The 16420-nt window shown below is 37.8% G+C and overlaps 1 protein-coding gene across 2 annotated transcripts; it reads right to left on the bottom strand.

The window, feature by feature from the left end:
* Positions 1–4422: 4422 nt before the first annotated feature.
* On the bottom strand, positions 4423–15204 carry il13ra2 (interleukin 13 receptor, alpha 2). Of its 2 annotated transcripts, XR_013821374.1 has the most exons (11): positions 15050–15204; positions 13722–13842; positions 13098–13249; positions 12259–12412; positions 10983–11103; positions 9169–9353; positions 8846–8997; positions 6436–6592; positions 5984–6098; positions 5593–5886; positions 4423–4588 (listed from the first exon to the last, which is right to left on the bottom strand). XR_013821374.1 is itself a non-coding variant. In XM_079872775.1 (10 exons), exons 2-10 carry the CDS (start codon positions 13825–13827, stop codon positions 5787–5789), a joined length of 1242 nt encoding a protein of 413 aa, XP_079728901.1. In that variant the 5' UTR covers positions 13828–13842; positions 15050–15204; the 3' UTR covers positions 4423–5786. The 2 variants fall into 2 exon arrangements, 1 of the variants encoding a protein (XP_079728901.1); XM_079872775.1 differs by having other exon boundaries at positions 4423–5886.
* Between the last annotated feature and the right edge of the window lie 1216 nt (positions 15205–16420).

Genomic DNA, 16420 nt, shown 5'->3' with positions numbered 1-16420 from the left:
GAGTCGGAGATCTTCAGGCCCTTTCGGTTTCTCCCACCTGCCTTGAATTCGCACCGGGAATGGTCAAGGCATTCTTGTATCCTAAACAGGGTTATGTCCCTAAGGTGCCAACCATTATTCCGAGGCCTATTGTGCTTCAGGCTTTCTGTCCTCCACCTTTTACTTCTCCGGGCCAGGAAAAGCTGAACTTGTTGTGTCCAGTGCGAGCATTGGATACTTATGTTCATCGGTCTTCTCCATGGAGGAAGTCCGATCAATTGTTTGTCTGTTTTGGATCATCCAAGAGAGGTTGTCCGGCTTCTAAGCAGACAGTTAGTAAGTGGATAGTCGAGGCTATTTCTCTTACCTATGAGTCCTCTGGCCAGCCCTGTCCTTTGGCGGTCAGAGCTCATTCCACTAGAAGTATGGCGGCCTCTAAAGCCTTAATATCTGGAGTGTCCCTCCAAGACGTTTGTGATGCGGCGGGTTGGTCTTCTCCGCTCACATTTGTCAGATTCTATAGCCTGGACCTGGATGCTGCCCCAGGGTCTCAGGTGCTCAGTGCTTAGTGTGGGTTTTTTGACAACAGGCTTACACGCAGGCATTTGGAATTCTGGCGGCTTGGGTATTCTCGTTCCCAAAGCGTTATCGACGCATCGCGAGTTCCCTCGAAAGGGAACGTCTCAGGTTACGACTGTAACCATAGTTCCCTGAGAAAGGGAACGAGACGATGCGTCGCCCTGCCATACTTCCTGCATTCCTGTAATCGACTTGCTTCGGCAAATTTCGAAGCTAAAGCCGGTTTCACCGGATGCGCTTTTATAGCTTCCTGGTCATGACGTCACCCGCCCGTGACGCGCATTTCATTCATTCCATTGGACTAGTTGACATAGATGCTTCAGACGCATTCACGCCGGGGGCGTTCCCAAAGCGTTATCGACGCATCGTCTCGTTCCCTTTCTCAGGGAACTATGGTTACAGTCGTAACCTGAGACGTTTTGCCATAACCACGTGATCTGTGACATCCGAAGCTTCGTTTCCATGGTTTTTGGAACGTTTTTTATTTTTTTTACAGTCTATGGTTTCCACCAATTTTTGCAATTTTTGTACATTTTTAGCCCATTTTTGTAAAAATAGGCTAACGATTGCGTCATAACCACGCGACTCTGTGTCGCACAGTATAGAGAAATTACCGTATTGACAGGAGGAGAAGCTCGCAGGCAATCGGGTGGACGTGGAGGCAAAATGACAAAATAATTAATCAGAATACTTAGCAAAAGTTTCTCCTGCTCCTAGCTCATGGACACCTCCTACTCACACTCTCCGTCTCTGCAAGTTTCGGAGGGGAATGATTCAGATTTCTCTTGGCACAGCTACTAGAAGACAGACAGGTTGCTCACGTCACATCTACGTCCCCAAGCTCAGTTTGAGTCTGCGCAGTACGCTCAGCCATCAGGAAGTGAGTGCTTCTAATTGACTTCACTTTTCTCAGTTGAATCCAATGGGGTCGCTGTGTCCATTTCTTTTACTGTCTATGATCGGGACACTGGCGGCTTCACGCACCAATGGAAGAGAGCGAAGGGGCGTCGTCCATATTTTTTTACAGTCTATGGTTTCCACACACAGTCACCTGACTGCTTCGTATTCAGATCATAAATAGCACAAACCCCTTGAGCAGGTTTGTCATGCCCTTCGGTAGTAGAAAATAAAAAAAGAAATAGACTTGGCCCTCACACTGTTGAACAAGTCCTGTTCCTTAATAAAAAAAATAAAAAAAAATAAATTACCCACAAAATAAAATGTCAGCTCCCCAGTTCACAAGCACTTCCACAACAATTTTCTTTTCTTTTGATTATATATGCCTACATGAGCCTTGCCTATGAACTCGTAGGATTAGGACTGAGGCTAAAGTTTATGTGAATAAGGCTGCATTTGTAGATCAAAGCAGATTCATAAGAACTGTTTCTGTACAAGTGAATTAGTCCCATTTATTATAATTTTTTTCCATAAATGAATTCATACAGTTGTTTGTTCATACATTGTATAAGAACTACATCACTAACACATTAATTATGAGGATTAATTGTATTGCTTTGTGGTTTACAGAGCACAAAGTGATTTATTAATTGAAAAAAAAAAACGGTCTTCTGGAACAGAAAGGCAGCTTTTCCACCTTTTGACCTCAAGATGTCGTTAATGTGCAACTTGTTGAAAAGCTTCCAGTAATGAACCATTTTACAATACAGTCGAGGGGGAAAGCCCAAATGCTTCACAAAGCTTCTTTTCACCATCACTACAATTTAGTGTAAGATAGCTGTCTGTACTTCTTGAACACAACTCTCAGAGTTTCATTGTGTGACTCTTGGTAGATGCTGTAGAGTAGACAATGTCATCACTGAGGTTTTTCACTCGCTTTGTGTCATTGCACAAAGTTGTTTGGCATATCGCATTCGAAATACCTCCACCGTGCAGGAGATGCAGGAGATGGTAGGCGTATGCGTCATCTTCATGTGTGGAGATGTTGGTAATGTTGGGGTGAATTCAGGGTGATTGGGACACTTTGCCTTTGAGATGACTTAGAAAAAGTGTCCCAATCACCCTGAATTCACACATCTGCTCTGGTATCTCATTTTGAGAATCATTTTTTAGTGTTGAGCTCATGACTCACATCATCCATGATGAGTGTAATATGACATTCACACTGGATGGCTCACCTTCCACTTAAACTTTCTGATAAATGGCCACCCGTGTGTGTGGCTGACGTGCTTGCTGGAGGCCAAGGTTGATGTGCAGCTTTACTTGGAAATGTTTATTTCCCATATTCCAGTTAGTACTGTAGCTCTATGTGAACCACAACATTGATATGTGAGATTGTTGGAAGAAAGATTTACAGTATTATAATGATCTTTATCAATTCAAGTTCATCATGATGAATATGAACCAATGAACCATATAGTTTGAGTGTAATGCTTCACTGAGAATGTTTACTTTGATATGCTGCCTGCATTAAAAAAATAAAAATAAATGAGTAGCAGATTCATCAGGAAATAAATCTAATTTTGTTTTGTTTTGTTTAACCCTCAGCCTATAAGGGAAAAAAAAACATTCTTAGATCAGAAAATAGTGGTATAAACAAGTCCAAATAAAGATCTGTTCCACACAATTTTGCCAAAACCATAAAGAGTTTAAAGAAAAAGTCATTACCAAGTGGAAGATCGAGATGATGATTGATGTTCCATGAAGGACATTTTATAAGAACTGATTTTAAAAAGATATCTTATAGACATCCCACATACAGTAACATATGGTATTTGGAATAATTAAAGGGATAGTTCAGCCAGAAATAAAAATTGTATCATCTATCCTTTACTTGCCTTCAATCAGAACACAAAATAAGGTATTTTGAACAATATTTTAACAGGTTTTGTCCATACAATGAATGTCAATGGGGTCCAAAACAACATAATTGATATTGATACTTTGCAGTCACGTGATATCTGGCGGGCAACAAACGCGGTTAGTGCATCCAATCGCACAACAACTATCTGGCATGTCGTGTACACCTCAAAACACCAACTTATATTAAAACTGGCAACGTCCTGGCAAGATCCTTGATTAGTTTACTGGTTTTCGTTGCTAGAGAATGACGTTCTTGCCCGCCAGCCAGTACAACTGACGTCACGTGCAAAGTATCAATACCCATTATGATGATCCACAGAAAATACAGGTTTGGATGTAACATGAGGGTGAGTAAATTACAGAATTTTTATTTTTTTGTGAGATCTCTCTCTTTAACGACTTCTTTGTGCAAGAAGTATTAAATAAAGAGGTTTACAATTGAAGGATGGTAGCTGAATAACTGTGGAGCGTTCTCAAAACAACACGTTTTGCCTCGATGAAGCTTTCTTTGAATACAGTGACACTCTGTTTACCGCATGCAGAACATCATTGTACTATATACTGTGTAATGTCATGACCCAAACATCGTCATTCCAGTCACCATACTCAGTGATGACCACCAGGAAGGGCTGTAATGTTCTGATTTGGAAGTGAACAATAATGAAATATGTTTTGTAATTGCACATGTGTGTGCACTGCATTAGCTGTAGTGGGTATTTTACAGACTTCTTGTTGATTGTATGTATTATAACAATTTAAACAAACAGATCATAAATTCAAAAGATTTTTATTTTAATAATATATTTGAAAGTTTATGAATACTCTTACTCATTTTTCATGATGTAATCAGCGGTAAAATAACCTAAAATATAAAAAAAGTCATACATCCAGGTAAAACAGCGAAAAAGCTCATAGAAAAATAAAGACTAGGTAAATCTGGCAAGATCATTGGCATTTGAAAAATCTATGAGTAACTTTAAGTAACATTATATGTTTGTAAACACATCAGGTAGTAACATGGTGGCTTAGTAAACAAAGTGGCACATATACATTCAGGTCAGTGCTGTGGTTCATTCAGGTCCACATGTCTGTTCCACAAGATTATTGGTCCTAATATCTATCTATCACTTTGAATGCACTAGACCAGTGGCCTCATTTATAAAGCTTGCGTACGCACAAAACGGGGCTGAAAACATGCGTACGCCAGTTCCTGCGCAAAAGATGGGATTTATAAAGAAAAACTTGACGGGAAAATTTGCGCACCTGCACGCAAACTCTGACCCATGCGTACGAACGTTTTGGAGATGGAGCACTTTGGCGACACCGATGGTGAGCTGGAGTTAAATGTATTTTTGGTCACTTATACAGAAAATCTAAAGAAAATTAAACATATACAGAAAGATTATACAAATACAATTTCAATCACCAAGCCTGTCACTTGAAGCAAATATCCATTCCTTCTTAAATGTCCGCGGCAGCGAGCGTGTTGAGCCGTTTAGTGAAACTGACGCAAATAACAGTTTAAATAAATAAAATACTTCTGATATAAACATTTATATTAAATATGCCATTCAAATTAATGGAGTTAAACACTTAAACATGAAATCATTACTGAAGTTACAACATTTTTTTTAATTCAGTCATTAGAAATATTTGTTGTGGATGCGATTGTTTTTGAACACTTTTCCTGTGGCGTGCTTTAATGTTTTAACCACAGAGATAATTGCTTATCATGATAATACCAGATTGTCTGAGAAAATAGTTTCGTGCAAATAATGCCCAAGGCCTATCTGTTTCCATTAAAAATATAAATCAATTAAAAATACAATTCGGCAAGTGGAAAAGGTTGAGAAAAACTTTCTCTGAAATGTATTTTACACTATTTGATTTATGTAGGCTATTCAAAAACAAGGCAAGGATAGACAACTACTTGATTTGTATTAATGTAATGTTTCTTGTACCGTTTATATCATTTGCATATGATTATTCATCCACGTGATAACGTTTGTTATCACGTGGATGAATAATCATATGCAAATTATATGTAGATGAGGATCTGCATAGTAAAACTAGGCGTTGTAAGCTCCATATATGGTTATTTCGGGTGGAGACGCATGTACGCACAATCTTCCGCTGACTGGGATTTATAAAGTGAATTCTGCGCAGGTTCTGGCGTACGCACGGTTTTATAAGTCTGAATATTTTTTTGCGTACGCCATTTTTGGCTTTCGGGCGCACGTACACTTTTAGTAAGGTTCCTACGCACAGTTTTATAAATGAGGCCTAGACGGTAAACTCTGAAAGGGCGTTGAAGTCTCACTCCTCGTCTTTATTTATCTGATTAGTGAGCTTTTAGTGCAGTGTAGAACTGCTGAATGGTAATGCAGCATAGCAGGTCATAGAGAGCATCACTTGAAAATAGGGCTGAGGATTGTGGGCATGGTCTCGTTGACCTTCAGCTTGTACAAAGTGTAAAGGGCATCATTCTTGCTGGTCTTTTTTATGCAGCTGTGGGGACAGAAATAGATTCAATCAATGAAGAATAAACCTATGAAAGAATGGTATGCGCATCCATTTATGTATTCACTATTTGCTGCATACTCACATCTTCTTTAATATCCATGATGAAAGACAGAGGATGATGACTCCAGCAATGCCAATGACAACCAGGCCAACCAGACTGAGATTATTCCATGTTGTTCCATGAGTGTCGTCCTCTTCTGATAGTGGCAGTAAGAAAAATCATATGATCAAAACTAACTTAGTAGTGTAAAATGCAACAGACCATTTACAACCTAAGGATAATTTCTACTGCCTTTACATCTTAGGGCCTACATTTGCTTTGTTAATCATACATATTTTCAAAAGCTTAAAAGAGCACATTAAATCGAGACACAATAACTGTCTTTAAATAATCACAAACAAACTTCAATTATGAATATTTAAAAAAAACAAAAAAAAAACACAGAAATGACAGATTTGACATCATTTGTCCCAGATATGCTTGATTACTTCTCAGCATAATATGCATAAAACTCCAAAATCAATTAGTCTAACCTGTACACAGTGTTTGGCTCCAGTCACTCCAGAATCCTCCATCAGCGCAGTACATGTTCACCTTTGACCTGACTTGAAAACAAGTTTTCTTACTCTCTGCTTCTCTCTGGATGTCATAAGATGTGTCCAGAACTACATTTTCCAGAACCTTCCTTTGCTGAAGGGGAAATAAAGATAACATGAGCTTTGCCAGGCTGGATTCCTGTTTTTTTTCTTCTTCTTTTGTTTACTTTGGCACACAACCTAAACAAATCTTGGTTTAATACTACATGACAAGATTCAGAATAAAATGCAATTGAATGGCAGTTGTTAATGTCGACAAGTGTTGTTTACAAATTACTGGATGTTACAAAGCAATAAAACCACTTCGAGAGAATTATCAGCAGTGTTCCCCCTTTCTGTTCCTGAAGGCATTTTAGATGTATCACTTATATCTGATTCTTATCAGCTCAAGACTATTCTTTAAAATCAGTCACCGGTGTAAATGTGAGACACCTAAAATAGCCTATGTACCAACAAGCGCAAAAACTTGAAAATTGTGTTTATGAATAGAATCGAGAATTTTAATCATCAAATGACTAGTAGACTAGTAGAAGTAGTCTGGCTATCACCAGATCAAGCTCAATCTTTTAAAGGTCCCATGACATGCTACTTTTTGTAGGCTTTAATATAGGCCTTAGTGGTCCCTAGTACTGTATCTGAAATCTCTTTTCAAAAATTCAGCCTCGGTGCAGAATTATAGCCACTACAAGCCAGTCCCAGAATGAGCTTCCTTCAGACAGGCCGTTTCGGTGTCTGTAGCTTTAAATGCTAATGAGGAGGAGAAAGGCGGCGCAAGGTGGAGGGTGGGTGTGGCCTTGACCATCTTGCGCAACGGTACCGGTCCGTGCATGTTTACGTTGGATATAACAATGGCACGAAGACACGCAGTCGTTCAAGCATTTCAGTTTGACCCAGAATCTGATCCGGATGGAGAAGCAACAACTCAGCGGTTCCAGCAGGACGTTTCCGAATGGTTAGTTTAAAATATTATGTCTGGATACGGTACTTTATTCGGATGGTTTACAGTTATTATCATGTAGCTAACGCTAACCTACTGTTGCCTTTTCATGAGAGATCTGTAACATCTGTAATTTATCTTATTACAATTACATCATCAAGCTCTGCGATCTTGAAATGCGGATATCGCGCGCGCCGTATAACCAACAGGAAAACGATTATCCAAATAACTAGTGTACAACACTCGCGTTACAGTGTGTGTATTCACACACATAAACTGCATAGCTGCATAGCTAATGTGACAGCCACATTCTACGTGTAACAGTCTAGGCAACCATAAACAGTAAAGCAACACACTTATATATCATTAGTTGACTTACTTGTCCGAGGTGTGTAGCTGAGCCAAAGAGAGTGATCCAGACTTTAGTTTCAGACGTTCAGCAAGCCCAGCTCTGTATTAACCCTTCGGTGTTCATTTGTACATCCAATTATTGAGCAATTGTTATGCTTCGCTCGCTCAAAAGCCATGATATCTCTCGTGGACTAACTAAAATCGCGCGTGCGCGTTCCTACTTCCTAGCTCATTTTCTCATGGGCGGAAAATATTTTTTGGGCGGGCAAAGCAGAGACAGGGGAGGTAACATTCCTCCTTGTAACGTCACAAGGAGGAGATTCAAGATCAGCGCGATTGAGCTTCCATTTTCTCAAAGGCAGAGAAAGATAGCAAAAGCTCGATTTACACCGATTGAAATTTCTAGAAACTTGGGGACCATATACAGGCTAGGGGAACTCATATTAATGTTAAAAAACCTCAGAAAGTGAAAATTTCATGTCATGGGACCTTTAAGATTGAACATTAGTCTGGGGAGTCTGCTCTGTATTTTCAACTGCACAAGAGGCGTGACCAACAGGCATAGTTCAAATGACTCTGTACGCAATTGGATAGTCCTTCAACCAATCAGACCAACGATCCGGGTGACGTACTTTGCAGAGCGACGCGAAAACTCCAGGCAGGAAACGTGTCAACAAACGTGTTGGTTTGTAGCATTGATCAGCGGTTTGCAGAAGCAGCAATGGCATCGAGCGATTTTTGCATGTTGTGCAAAAAAAAAACATGAAAGTGAGTGGTATTTACACCCACTCGAGCGATTTGTTTGCTAAACTAAAGAAGCCATTGAGCATCGTCGAGAGGTTAAAATGAATTGGATTGGCGGTCGTGCGAGAGCCAATAGCGCGCCAGGTGGATAAGCCAGTTTGTGATTGGTCCCTGCAGATTTGTAACGGACGCAGGATAGAAAAATGTACAGGTTTCCAGCCTGAGCTGCAAGGCGTAATCAAATCGCCGGCAGATTGGGCTGGGTTTAACCAGTCTAGCTGAGAAGAAGAAAACAAGATAGAATGATTGGAATACCTGCTGTTCTTTGTCATTTGCCATTAGAGTGCTTCTCTCGATCTCATATTCCAAGCAGTGTTCTGGCACCAGACCACTAGGTGGCGACCAATCTAACTTCAACAGTCCATCAATCTCTGAGATGTGCACAGAGGATACCACAGCTGGTTTTACTGCAGAGAGAAAGAAAGAGAGAAGCAACTGAGGAATATGTTCTTTAATGCACTTTACTGTTGAGTCAGATCAGGTGCTCATTCTGTATGTCTCCCTAGTTAGCTAAATTTGCAATATATTCACTCATAGTGAGATTTTTTTCTGTCGGGTATAAAACAGTGTGTATTTACCATGGTTTTGGACCTCAATAGAGAAGTAGGCTGTTCTCAGACTTCCTGCTGGAGAGGATCCATTTACACACATATTAAACTGGGAGAACTCTAAGAGTGATTCTCGAGGGATCCTGCATCCTTTCCGAACCTCAGATAATTTGATGTATTCTGGACATTCCTGTGTTTTATCCATTTCCCTGTGCCTGGAAAAACAGATACACACATACTCGTCATTGAAAAATGTGGGATATTAATGTAAAATTGATTTGTATGTTTTTTGTGTGCATCATTAGATATCTTAGAAGAGAAATTATGTCATTGAAATTATGACTATGTTCAGGGTAGGTTTACACAACAACAATGTACTAAAAATGGAAATGTTTTACTTTGCATTTTTCGCGTACAGGTGCAACGTTGTCAAAACAATCCCCGTTCACACGGATCTGCGACAATGGCTAAAAATGCTGTATTTGCATGCCAGGCGTGGTTACTTTACTATGCACCTATAGAGTTCAACACCTCCTGCCCACTTTTTCAGTGCTGGTTGCGAAAGTATTTTTTCCATTCATTTTTCCCATAGGGATTTTAAAAAGCCTTTGTTAAAGAGTTATGAGACATGAGCCGAGCCAAGCCAATCAGCTACGAGGTGAATCATAACATTACAAACTTTGTTTTGAAGCAAAAAAGTTTTTGAAAATCAGACAAAATGACAAAGGTAGGCCTACAAGACTGTTTACTTAATGGTTTTAGTGAGGGAAAGAACTAACCCATGAAGCATTGCGAAAAGCATAATCAAAATAAAAATGGGAAAATATAAAACAACTCATTTACAAAATGTTGATCATATATATAAAATAATATATTCTGTTTATTGCAAAATATGCATATATATTATATATATTGAGACATTGAGAGCTTATCGTCTCGATTGCATCATTTGCAGTGCTTCATCGGATGGGTGGAGCTAAAGAGCTATTTTTGCACGTCACTTTTTTCAACACTGAGTTGTCTGTACAGTATCAACTAGGAATTCTGCTGTAAAATATGATTATTTAAAAAATAAGCTGAAATAAAGCAGGCCGACGGCTTCAACAGAAGCAAATGTACCATGGATTAACAACCTTGTAGCTCACAGTAGGTCTGTCTTTAAAAAAAATCTAAAAATCTGTTTCCCTATGCAGAAAATGAATGATGAAAATGCATACCCGTCTGTTTTACTAGATTGAACACGTAATACGCATGTGCATGACGTCACCTTTTTCACAAACTTGCACTTTGAAACCCGTTTTCTGACCTCCAGAATGCCAATGTTGTGTAAATGAATGACCAAAATGTATAAAAAGCTTCCAGTTTTTAAATGAAAACGGTGTCATTTAAATGGCCCCTCAGAGTATGAACATTTATAAATGTTATAAATGGTATTTTGGCATCAAATTGAAGATTCTGTTGTATTGCAACCTGTTACGCAAGTTCACAGAAATAACAAAACAGTCCTGTCTTGACCTGTTGTGCAGTGTAATGTGCTTAGATCCTAAAGGTTAACCCATGACCACAACCAAATTAGTTAATATGTTGAACTTTGCCAAATTCAAATGTGAGTATAGCATGGCACTTCATCTGGTCTTCTATGGAACAGATAAAACAGCAGAAGCTTTTGTATTAGAACACTGAAGGCTATAAGTTATCTCAAATACAAGTAATTCCAAGCAAAATGACTTGTGCTTCAACCTGTCCTCACCTCTCCCTGCGGCACAGTGCAACAACATCTGCATCTGTGAAACTGGAATATCTTAATGGTTTAATGTAAGCAACATTCCCACGGGAGTGCTCACCAGTAATAGAGGTAGTGCTGTGAATTTGGAGGCTGGACAGGTCCTGAATCCCAGGTGCATTCCATGTACTCCTTCCCATAATAGACGCAATGAAAGTCTCTTATTTTTGATCCTGCCACACCTGGGACAAAACCACAGTTGAGAACATGTTTAGGTAAAGGAGAACAATCAAAATAGAAAGCAAGGACACATCTCAGGTGAATTGCTGGTGGCACTGCTGTAAGGTGATGCAGCATGAATATAATATAAAAATAGATTGAGCCATTTCAAATAAGACACAAAGGCAATTTAAATAACATTAGAAATGTACATTTATTTGCAACAACGAATGCTCCATTTAGATTTTGCATTTTAAGGACTCCTACTTATCCTTAGGAATACTCACTTGTGATTGGAATTCACTCATGTCATTTTACTGAATATTATTATATGCTATTATAACATAACTTTTGAATGACAATTCTGCTTAGAAATGAATAATGAACCATGATTTCCTCAAACTCTATCAATTATATTTAAGGTATAACGTAATCTGAAAGACAGGTTTTTTTTTTTACCAATTCCTTGGAAAGACTCAAATCTAGATGGTGCAACAACTGCTTCACTCCTCAAAAGCATTTGTTCTTGTAAACAAGACATAAGTAGTGGATTCCAGATGGGTTAGGAATTTTTTTTTATTTTATTTTTGCTTATGCAATAAAGTTTAGATTAAAAAGAAGTGGAAAATATTCACATGCATTAGTTTTAGATGGTTACAATTTAGTGTAATTATTTATGTTTCAACTATAAATGTATACCAGTACGTCAAAAAGCCTGAAGAATTACGCCAACACAAAGAAGCCAACGTATAAACATGCTTTGTTGATTATTCCTGTGGTGGAGTCTGTCTGACTGACCTTTTCTATTCCTGTGAATAATAATTTTGCTAGCGAAAGAGTCAATGGGATTGCAGAGATAAAATGAATAGTAACTCGACTGGTCATGTGATCTCAAGCACAACGAGGCAACCCGCTACATATCAAATAAAGCTGCTTTTATATACAGGACTCTTAATGAGAGATTTTCACATGATTTTTAACACATTTTTTCAAATTACCATTTTTAGAGGTACAGATATTTAAATAAATTACTGAGTGCATAATTTAAAGAAGCTACAAAGCAATATAAGGATTATGATACGTTTTCAGTTCGATTCTCTGCGAGAACAATAAAGGATGTATAGCTGCTCTTTGCTCTTGTTCGCTTCATTGAGGTAGAATAGTTTTTAAACCTTTACCTGTAAGTTCAGGTGTGAACACCCTCTCTATCTCCTCCCCTTGGACCTCTGTCCCATTGGTGCAGGCACACTTTAACACAGTGAGCATTCTCACCGTGACTGGTTTCTCAAGGTCAAACTGGGCAGAATAAGTCAGCTTGACGGTTCGAACACTCTGTACAGCACAAAAAGAGGGCAGTTTTGAGTCACAAATAAAATATTTAAAGATTTTGTACAAACATATGTCTCTCCTGATTATAAGTATATAGCCCGCAGGGAGAGTGGTTACATTAAATAAAAAAACAGATTTTTGGCATGACATGAAGGAGTTTCAGACTGAATTTTCAGGAGTTCCATGGAACACGGAACTAGTTTACGAAATGGACCTTTAACGTTCACTGAAACGCAATTTATGAAATGAGACTTGGTTTTGAAACCAGCCTTGCCCTTATCATTTTTTAGATTAAAGCTCTAAATGCAATTTACAAATTGAGTTTGCTTTCAAAACAAAGTTTTGTCAGTTGTGGGTATTTGGACAGGCCCAAAGATACAGTGGATAACAAGTATAAAAGGTTCAGAAAGAAACATAGACTTGATTGAAATGGCTGATATTATGTCACAATAATGATGAAATAGAGCAGTTTTCTCCAGTAGGACTGAGCACAGCTTTAGTAAAACAGTCACAAAACTATCAGGTCCACAACATTTTCACGGAAATGCAAAAAAAGATACATTTCAAAACATTTCTAAATGACAAGTGAAGCATGCATGAAGTGTGAAATACAGGTCCGAGAAGTAAATATTTACTTGCTAAAAGGAAAATAAACGAGTGTGTTCTGCTGATTCTCAAGGATTCTTACCCTCCATCGTTCCTCGTAGGTGTCATAGTATCGGAGTTGATATCGTACTGTGCAACCTGTAAGGTTCTGAAGGCTGGCTGGTCGAGTCCAGTGAATGCTGAGGTAACCCAGGAAGCCAGGGTCTGTTATCTCAATATTGGCAGGTGGATCCACTGTGGAAAAATGTATACTGTATGTCTATGAACAATGTTGTTTCCCTTTTATAAGACAAACCAAGCACCTGCAGCAAACATCTACAGTAGTTGTAATTCTGAACTCAAGAGGAGTCAATCGCATGAGTCAAACTGTTTTGTGTGCATGCCATGAGGTCAAACAGTTGTGAAATCCAGTGAATTCATCAGTAATCTAGTCATGCTGAAACAAACTCCTATCTGCCCAATCATAAAGTTAGGCAATCAAGGAATGGATGTCAATGGAAACATATAACATATGTTGAAGATGATATTTGAGAAATATCAAATAAGTCAACTATTTGCTTAGTACTACCTACTAAAGCTTTGATAAATGTTATGTTCATACAAGTACTGACTGTCTTGTATTTGATCTGACTCAAGAGAAGGCGGCGAAGTCTGGAATTGTGCCTATTTGTTTAATTGTTTCAATGGAATCAGCCAGGAAACTTACCCGCCTCTCCACAGGCCATGACCTCTGATGTGGAGACGGGGTCCTGAGTCAGCAAAAGCAGAATAAATGCAGAGAGCCATACAGGAACCTTATTCACCACCACCATGTTCTTTATCTGTGTCTAGAGAGGGATAAAGCATCAAACATGTACAGCAGTTATCTCTCTTCATGCTTGTTTGAACAACTTTTCAAGATGACGGAATGTTTCTGTGAGCTGAATACTGATAAAACAAGTGCATTGTTCTTAAAAAGGGAAGAGTTTAAATCACCCACACAGTCAGCTATCTTTCCCCCCCATGCGGTTTGAAAATGAGTAAAAGTTCACACACGTTAAATGCTCAGGCATAAGGCGTGGTCCGTGTGTTTGTTACAGCCAGATGAGCTAACAGTCTGCTCAATCATATCAGCTATGGCATCTTAACCCTAACACAGCTGTTCTGCATCACAGTGTATTAGTTCTCAGCCTTAAATTGAGTTCACACAAAAATGAAAATGCTGTCATCATTTACTCGCACTCATGTCGTTCCAAACCTGTATGACTTTTTTTTCTTCTGCAAAACATAAAAGAAGATATTTTGAAAATTTTTGGTAACTAAACAGTTTCGCTGTACATTGACTTTCAGTGTATGGACAGAAAAATACATTTTTCAAATATTCTTCTTTAATGTTGCACAAAAGAAGAAAAAAAAAAAGTCATATTTGACTCATAATGATTTGATTTATATATAAATATATTGTATTAATAGAAGGGAAAGCAAATTATAAACCATATTAATTCAGCATATAAATGGAACATACATCAAAAATGTATTATTGTAGTTAGAAACATCTTGATGTTATGTAAACATACTTTTTTTTATATATATTAAAATACGCAAATATTACAATATTATATCAAATATTATATAATCATTTCTTTATATGTTCAAAATGAAAAGATGTTTACAATTTGAAACAATAATGATCAGAGAACTAGAGTAAAAATACAATTGTGTCATAGTGATATGTTCTGTTACTCTGTATTCTTTTTAGGAGATGGTTTTTGAATATATATTATATATACATTAAATATAATACATATTTGCATCAATGTGTTAAAATAAAGGCTGCTATTTTGGTTTGAACTAAAATATTTACTATAAATGTAGATATCTGCACACACAAAAACAATTATATTATAGAGTGAATTCAGATAAATGTCCACTTTATAGTTAAACTAAATGCAGCCTATTTAAATAAAGTAGAAAAGGTGCTGAGAAGTGGAAAGTCAAAACGACGAACAAAAAGCTACTACAGTACAGCATATTAGAAGAAACAAATATACTCACTGTCACTGTCCTGTGATAGAAACTCCTGATGGTATAAGCTCATTTAGTTGCCTTAAGATGGACTGAATGAAATCATCTCATGGTTCTTAAATGTTGTAGGAACAGCGCTCTCTAGTGTGACTCATTGTGCGTCTGCGCGCACGTGTAGATCACACGGTGATTTACAGACTGTCTAGTTGTATATAGCCTAGTTACAGTTTTTTTTTTTTTTTTTTTTTTCTTGAACAGCATACATGCCACAATTTTTACAGCATTGCAATTGATACCGGTAAAAGTGAATTAAATACTTGTGGTTTTGTCATTTGGTAAACTGGTTGAACAGTTCGTAGGCTACTTGGTGAATGATTTGAAACAAAGGGTTATTGTTGCTGCAGCTCCGTTCACACAAAGCATTTGTGTTGTTCGGACTTTCCGCTGGTTTGTTGCCCAGTAAATCACCCTAGTTAATGCTTTTATGCTGAATGAGCGTTGAGCAGTTTTAGCTCTCAGAAGCACAGACATTTATTTTCCTAAGTTAAAATGATAAATGTGTCCTCTGGGCTTTATGCTGATTGAAAACAGCATGTTTGCAAGTAATTGCCATTGATGAGAAATATCAGAAAAATGTGCAAAATAAATAAACTGAGATCACCAGATGCACAATGTAGGCTAGTAAAATATATATAACTACACTATTTAAAATGCTAAGGCTGTAAGTTTATAGTATTAAGATAGACCACAAATTCACAACTTTCCTCATTAATATAAACTAATACATACTAATGCTTTTAGGAGTAGGCTACACATGTATAGTATCCATAATATGGCTTAAATTCAACAGGAAAATTAGCTTGCAGTAACACATATTTGCATTAACAATCTTTCTCAAGATTGTTAAAGCTTCAGTAAATGGGTTCATATCTCATAAATAGGCCTACATATCTCTCATAAAAACAAATTGGACAAGAGTGTTATTTTATTTTCTAATCTGTTCATTGATAAATAAAAAAACTTTTATCTGTAGTGGTTTTGAATGACTCAAATTATTCTGCTGCACTCCGGTTTAACCAAAAAAATGAAAGCTGCAAATAATAATGGAGATAATAGTGTCTGCGAATCTTTGTTCATTCGTGTAACCCGAGAAGACAACACTTCCTTCCTGATCCCATGCCTTCTCTGTGATTGATTCTCTGGAAGAGAGTTATTAGCTTTCCTTGGAAATGGATTCAGAGTTCTTGAATCATGTAGCAGACACAGACAGATGAATGGTCAAATTTGTTGCTTGATATTTTGAAGCATTGCTTATTAGTTGTGTCTGTATTTTCTCCCCTGTTATGTAAAGAACTATTCCTGAAGGAGAAGCACAAAGCAAAGGTCAAGGACGCAATGAAA

This window comes from Squalius cephalus (assembly GCF_949319135.1).
Source record: "Squalius cephalus genome assembly, chromosome: 5".
Taxonomy (NCBI): Eukaryota; Metazoa; Chordata; class Actinopteri; order Cypriniformes; family Leuciscidae; genus Squalius; species Squalius cephalus.
The sequence above is the reverse complement of the archived record's forward strand: the minus strand, read 5'-3'. Positions and strand labels throughout refer to the sequence as shown.

What these genes read in the sequence shown, in the direction of transcription:
- il13ra2 (XM_079872775.1), bottom strand. Translation starts at nt 13,827, where the DNA reads ATGGTGGTGGTGAATAAGGTTCCTGTATGGCTCTCTGCATTTATTCTG. An exon ending in CAGCACTACCTCTATTACTG is followed by an intron (nt 9,354 to 10,982) that starts GTGAGCACTCCC and finishes CTGTTTTTCCAG; the next exon opens with GCACAGGGAAATGGATAAAA. An exon ending in TCATGGATATTAAAGAAGAT is followed by an intron (nt 5,887 to 5,983) that starts GTGAGTATGCAG and finishes CTGTCCCCACAG; the next exon opens with CTGCATAAAAAAGACCAGCA.